This window comes from Pezoporus wallicus, unplaced genomic scaffold (genome assembly GCF_028554395.1).
Source record: "Pezoporus wallicus isolate ANWC-B61680 ecotype Strahan unplaced genomic scaffold, APGP_CSIRO_Pwel_v1 contig_8518, whole genome shotgun sequence".
Classification (NCBI taxonomy): domain Eukaryota; kingdom Metazoa; phylum Chordata; class Aves; order Psittaciformes; family Psittacidae; genus Pezoporus; species Pezoporus wallicus.
Window position 1 is genome coordinate 1 of NW_026642458.1, and position 6,023 is coordinate 6,023.

The 6,023-nt window shown below is 60.8% G+C and overlaps 1 protein-coding gene across 2 annotated transcripts; it reads left to right on the forward strand.

Moving 5' to 3' along the window:
- Positions 1 to 1,500: 1,500 nt before the first annotated feature.
- Positions 1,501 to 5,594, forward strand: IRX5 (iroquois homeobox 5). Of its 2 annotated transcripts, XM_057430641.1 has the most exons (4): positions 1,666 to 2,066; positions 3,196 to 3,601; positions 3,829 to 4,572; positions 5,296 to 5,594. In XM_057430641.1, exons 1-4 carry the CDS (start codon positions 1,818 to 1,820, stop codon positions 5,304 to 5,306), a joined length of 1,410 nt encoding a protein of 469 aa, XP_057286624.1. In that variant the 5' UTR covers positions 1,666 to 1,817; the 3' UTR covers positions 5,307 to 5,594. The 2 variants fall into 2 exon arrangements, with proteins under 2 accessions (XP_057286625.1, XP_057286624.1); XM_057430642.1 differs by lacking the exon at positions 5,296 to 5,594 and having other exon boundaries at positions 1,501 to 2,066; positions 3,829 to 5,078.
- Positions 5,595 to 6,023: the final 429 nt, after the last annotated feature.

The following is a 6,023-nucleotide window of genomic DNA, read 5'->3' on the forward strand; positions in this document are numbered from 1 at the left end:
GGCTGATGGGGAGTGTAGTGCGGGCCGCGCCCCGCCCTGGCACCGCTGCTGCCCGGATCCTCTGCTGAGACACCGGGGAGATCGGTCTCTGCCCGCCCAGTCTTGCGCCCGGCACCTCCTGCCGCCCTGCAGCGGGGCTGCTAGGGAAGGTTCAGGCTGTGTCCCGCCATTTGGCAGCGGGACTGTGGCCGCAGCTGACGGGACGAAGCCCCGGAGGAAGGGAAGGAGGGAAGGAAGGAGGGAGGGAACGAGGTGGAGCGGCTTCGGTGCCACCTCCTCGGCGACCTGTGGAGCTTCTGCCCAGGCCTTCTTCGCGTCTCCGCGTCCGTTCCTCTGGGTCCAGCGTCGAGAGGACTCAGGGCAGGGAGATGTAAAAGTTACAAGATTAAAAAATTTACTAAGATAAATGTAATTAAATCGTCTCCGTCTCCCGGGAAAGGCATGGACGGGGAGAGGGGGTCCGGCACCGCCGGTGCCAGGTCGGGGCGCGGAACCCAGCGGAGGGTACGATCAGCGGCCGCGGTAGCAGAGCTCTGCCTCAGCCGCGAGTGGAAACAAGCGAGAAGGGAATAACCCGGGATGTGTTCCTGCAGGGAAATGTATCTGGTGGAATCAAAGGAGATTACATCTCCTGATCGGCCGGGATTTATCCCGATTCATATGGTTTTAATCTGCTTTCGCCACGACCCAGCAGGGGCGGGGAGGGGAGGTATCTGTGTATCTTAGAATCCGCGGGCAACCCTCCCCTGCCAGCCGAACAACTCCTGCAGACCCGTCCCGTCCCGCCGCTCCCCGTCCGGGTTGCCCTGCTCCGGGACCGGCTCTGGGAACCACTACTTCCATGCGGCCCCCCAAGCCCCCCGTGAAGCCAACCCCCGCTTCTCGCCGGACCCGGCGACACTTGCACAGCCGCCGCAACAAGTCCGGTAGCCCCGGGCGGCCCCCGCCCGGCCAGCCGCGCATCCCCGCACTGCCAGACTGGCTGCGGCGCGGCCCTTCCCTGCCGAAAACCGCCTTTTTTGTTTAGAAAAAAGTACCACCACCATTCACACACCCCGATCTATTCCACCTCCAGTGATTTAGGAGAGGGAGGGGCAGGGGGCAGAGAGCAAGAGGAGGGGTGGCTACGCAGAGAGGGAGCCGGGCGGCTAATAAATCTTATTAAATATCTACTTTTTTTTTTTTTCATATACTGATTGGCTTGCATTCCGGCGCAGCGCGGCTCCGCGCGGTATTTAGCACATGCAGAAAGTTGGGGCCGATCTCAAACGACTCGGCGGTGTCTGCAAACCAGGAGCCGGCGCACTTGAGCCTCCAAGCGCGGGGAGGGCCGAGGGAAGCGCGGAGCCCTCCCGCTGGTTGGGCCCGGCCGCGCAGCCCAGCGGGGTCCTGCCAGTCCTTCCACTGACAACACCCCGCGAAGGAGGAGCCTCGCCGGGCCGCGCAGAAGGCGTCAGGAGCTGCAATTTCCAACTTAGCATCTTGGCAGGACCCTTCGGAAAGCGAGAGCGAGGAGGAAGGAGAAAAAAAAAAGCCCCCCCAGTGCAAGGGAGAGAGAGAGCGAGCGAGGGAGGGGAAAGGAAAAAAAAAAAAAGGAGAGGGGGAAGCGGGGGGTGGGGGGAGAAAAAGGAGGAAGCGGTGCCGGGCTGCAAGCGAGCGCGGAGCGGCAGCCCCGGCGCAGAGCAAGGTGCCGCCGCTGCCCCAGCTGTCGAGGGCGGAGAGGCGCCGGCGAAATCCCGGTCACAGCGGCTCCAGCCCGGCAGCGCGGCGGTTCCCTCCCGGCGCTTGGGCTCCCGGGTGTATGTGTGCGCCTGGCCATGTCGTATCCTCAGGGTTACTTGTACCAGCCGTCAGCGTCCTTGGCTCTCTATTCATGCCCGGCGTACAGCACCAGCGTGATCTCCGGACCCAGGACCGATGAACTAGGGAGATCTTCTTCGGGCTCCGCTTTTTCCCCTTATGCCGGATCTACCGCCTTTACCGCCCCTTCACCGGGTTACAACTCCCACCTCCAGTACGGCACCGACCCGGCCGCTGCTGCCGCCGCCGCCTTCACTTCCTACGTGGTAAGCGCAGCCCCGGGCTGCCGGCACCGCGCCGGGCACGGCGGCATCCCGCGGGCGCCTGCAACCCCCTTCCCCGCGCCTCCTTTTTTTTTGGATTTTATTTTGAGGTATCGGGGAGACAAAAGGGAGCACGGCTCCCCGTCTTGGCGCCCAACTTTTCCGCATCGCCGCCCTGTGCCGCCGCACACTGTTGCGCACAGCCGCCGGAACGGCCGGGGAAAGACGGGCTGGGGCTTGCGGGAACGCATTTCACACGTCATCTCCCCCCAAAAATAAAATTTTGAAGTATATATATATTTTTTAATGAAACAGCAATCATGTTCCCGCAACAATTAGCTTGTTGCGGTTTAAAAGGGAATGGACCCAGCAGTGGCCGGCGATGGGAGAAATCTGGGTGATAAACCAAGGCAACTTTCCCCTGCACGGCGATAATTAGGCTGCTTAAATATTTCAAAGCTCTAATCCCACGGCCGCGAGCAGCTCCGCGGGCACTGCGCGGGGAAGGGAAGGAGCAGACAGGGCACTGCGCCGCCGTTCGCGCCTGCGGAGCCGGCCCGGGGCATTTCTGTCACAGAGCTGTTGTCGCCGCCTGTGCCCCACGGTTCCCCCAAACCCCCGAAGTTTTGTTCAGCTTCTCCCCTAGGCAGAGATTCACAGTATCTTATTTCATTTTTCTGCTCTTCCTTCTTTTTCTCTTCTTTCTTTTCTCCTCTTTATTTTCCTTTTGCTGCCCCTGGCCTGGCAGAGAAGCCTCCCAGCCCGGCTCGGCCGCCTGAGCCCGGCAGGTTGCCCCTCCGCGATCGCAGCGCCTTGCGGAAGGGAAGGGTGCCCCCGCCGTTGTTCGCCCCACGCCGCGCTGCCCACTCGCTTTTCCGTGTCTGCGTTTGGGAGAGAGGCGCTGGATCGCTGCAGGCGGCCGGTGGCCTCATGGGGCCGGAGCCTCGCGGCCCTTCCGCCAGTTCTCCCGGGAAGGCCGGGGGTGAAGCCGGGCAGGGCCAGAGGCCGGGGAAGAGGCGGCGGGGCGCGGACGGGGGCTGCGAGCAGGCCCTAGCGCTGCCCTTGCCGTGTCATTGCCGCCCCGCTGCCGCCTGACTTCACCCCTCCGGGCCGCTCTCCCCTTTCTCCCCAGGGCTCGCCCTACGACCACACGCCAGGCATGGCCGGCTCCCTGGGGTACCATCCGTACGCGGCGCCGCTTGGCTCCTACCCTTACGGGGATCCCGCTTACCGCAAGAACGCGACGCGGGACGCCACGGCTACCCTCAAGGCCTGGCTCAACGAGCACCGGAAAAACCCCTACCCCACCAAGGGCGAGAAGATCATGCTGGCTATCATCACCAAAATGACCCTCACCCAGGTCTCCACCTGGTTCGCCAACGCAAGGCGGAGGCTCAAAAAGGAGAACAAAATGACCTGGACCCCTCGGAACCGCAGCGAGGACGAGGAGGAAGAGGAGAATATCGACCTGGAGAAGAACGACGAGGACGAGCCCCAGAAACTAGAGGACAAGGGGGACCCAGGGACGCCAGACACAGGTAGGGCAGAGGGCTTGGCTGAGCCACGGCGGCCGCGCCCTCGGGTCTGCTCCCACTTTACCCTCCGAGCGGGAGCCCGAGTCAGGGGAGCTGGGGGCAGTGCTGCGGGACTGTCGGTGGTGGGGCCTGGGAATAGTCGTGGGGGACGGCGAAGTGGGTGGGCGGGTTTCGGGGTACAGGGAAAGCCCGAAAGCTGCCCCCCCACCCCTCTCCTTTGCCCCACTCAGGAGCGGCAGATCCCAAAGCAGCGCCGGGCTGCGAGCGCCTCCAGGAGTCCCCCGGCCCTCGGGAGGCCGAGGGCGGCCTCAGCGACTCAGATTGCAAAGAGCCGGCGGAGGAGCGGCTCGACGGGCCGCCCGCCCCCTCCAAGGCGCCCGGTGCTTCACCACTAGGGCCGTGCCCGGTGAGTCGCGGGCCGCCACCGGCGGGCGGCGAGGAGCCCCCGCCGTACTGCCCGCCCTCCGCCGCCTCCGGGCCGCCGCACGCCGCTGACCTCCACCCGCTGCTGCCCGCCGGCGCCTCCGTCATCCACTCGCCTCAGCAGGCGGCCCTCGCCAAGCCCAAGCTCTGGTCCCTGGCCGAGATCGCCACCTCGGCGGACAAGGCGAAGGAGAATGGTGGTGAGCCGGTTCCCCCCGGCCCCGCCGTGCTGTGCGGCGGCGGTCCCTCGCGCTCTCCGCCGCGGCCGCGCTCGCCGGCAGCGCAGTGCCCGTTCCCCAATGGGGCGGTCCTGCCGCGGCCGCTCTACTACACGGCTCCCTTCTACCCCGGTTACACGAACTACGGCTCTTTCGGGGCCCTGCACGGGCACCCTGCCGGCGGCCCAGCAGCTGCTGCCCCCGGCGCCCATTTCAATGGATTAAACCAGACTGTCCTCAGCAGAGCAGAGAGCCTAGCTAAAGACACTAAAATGATCAGGAGCCAGTCCCAGGTAGACCTTTGCAAAGACTCACCTTACGAACTGAAGAAAGGTATGTCCAACATTTAATATCGGCTTCTTCTCCTTACCCCCTCCTGGGACTGCGGTTTTGTTGGGTTTTTTTTTTCTTTTTTTTATTTATTGAGAGAAATAATAAATTGCTTTGGCAGTTATTTTTCCACTACCAAAAGAAAACAAACAGAAAAAGACCAGCTCCCCCTTTCCCTTCCTCCCAGCACCCCTCCAAAAGTTTATAGATTTTATTGAAAATGGCTGGGTGGAAACTGCCCAGAAATGTCTTAACCAAGTGAAAATCAAGAGAGTGACATGCTCTGTCACACACACAAAGAAGAAAGATTTGTATTAAATCTTATTCTGTATATTTAATGTAGCTTTCTTTTTTATTATTTAAATTGATAATACAGTATCTTTGAAGTAAATTATGAAATCAAAACACCTGTACAGGCATTTATGTTGTTTTCGTAATATAAATATATACATTTCTGTGTCTTTTTCCGAATTGTTTCATAGTTTAAAAATATATATATACAAGTTTAATTTAAATTTTTTATGCCTTTTTTGTTTGGTTTTTTGGGGGTTTTGGGGGTTTTTTGTTGTTTTTCTTTCTCCTTGGGTGTGAGCTAAGCTATAATGCAAAAAAAAAAAAAAAAAAAAAAGGTTATACTCTTTAAACACAAAAACTGCAGCCGCCTTTGTAAAATGCAAATATTTAAATGAGATTTTTAACAGCATCAAACCAACTCTTTTCTTTCAGCGGGCAGATAGGTGCATGGTTGCGGCAATCCCGCAAGCTGTAAAGAGTCGCGGGGATCCATTTAGGACCTTACAGTAGCACCTGAGCCTTTTTCAAAGGGACTGACGCTTTCTAAGAGGAAAACGGGGAGCAGCGGCACCGGGACGGGAGGGACGCCGTTTCCGGAGACGAAGGCTTCAATCGGGCCATGCACAAAAGCACTTGTTAGAAACATCAACCCGAAGCGCAGTCCCGTCTTTTAACCTAATTACTTCCAATCAGTGTCGCGTTTTATGCAAAGCAATCAGCTGGTGAACTTTGCTAATGAGTTCGATTTTCTGCCAGATTTAGCCCGCATCGCTGCTGCTGAGGTGCGGTGGCCGGGGACGGGGATTGCACGGGCAAAGGCCCTAGGTGCGGCGGGGACGCCCTGGCCCCGGCCACTTCCCCCCCCCCCCCCCGCCTCCCCCCCGCCGCCGTTTTGCACCGTTGCCCCCAGCCCACGGGACGGCGCGGTCCGGGCGGCCATCCGCGGCCGCGCAGCCCTGGCCGCGGGTGCGGTGCTTCTCGGCGCTGGCAGGTAGGTGTCACACTCGGCCCGAGTTTGACTCCCGCCGCCCGCTCGCAGGTGCGGGAGCTCCGCGGGTAGCGGACGGCGGCAGCCGCCGGGGAGGGGAACGGGCCACCGGGACGCTCCCGGCTGCCAGACGTGCCCTGTGCCGTGCGGGGGACAGGCAGCGCCCCGGGCG

Bases quoted from the DNA above. Each gene is read 5' to 3' on its own strand.
- IRX5 (XM_057430642.1), top strand. From the start codon at position 1,818: ATGTCGTATCCTCAGGGTTACTTGTACCAGCCGTCAGCGTCCTTGGCT. The intron at 2,067-3,195 runs GTAAGCGCAGCC...CTTTCTCCCCAG, and splicing joins CCGCCTTCACTTCCTACGTG to GGCTCGCCCTACGACCACAC. The intron at 3,602-3,828 runs GTAGGGCAGAGG...TGCCCCACTCAG, and splicing joins CCCAGGGACGCCAGACACAG to GAGCGGCAGATCCCAAAGCA.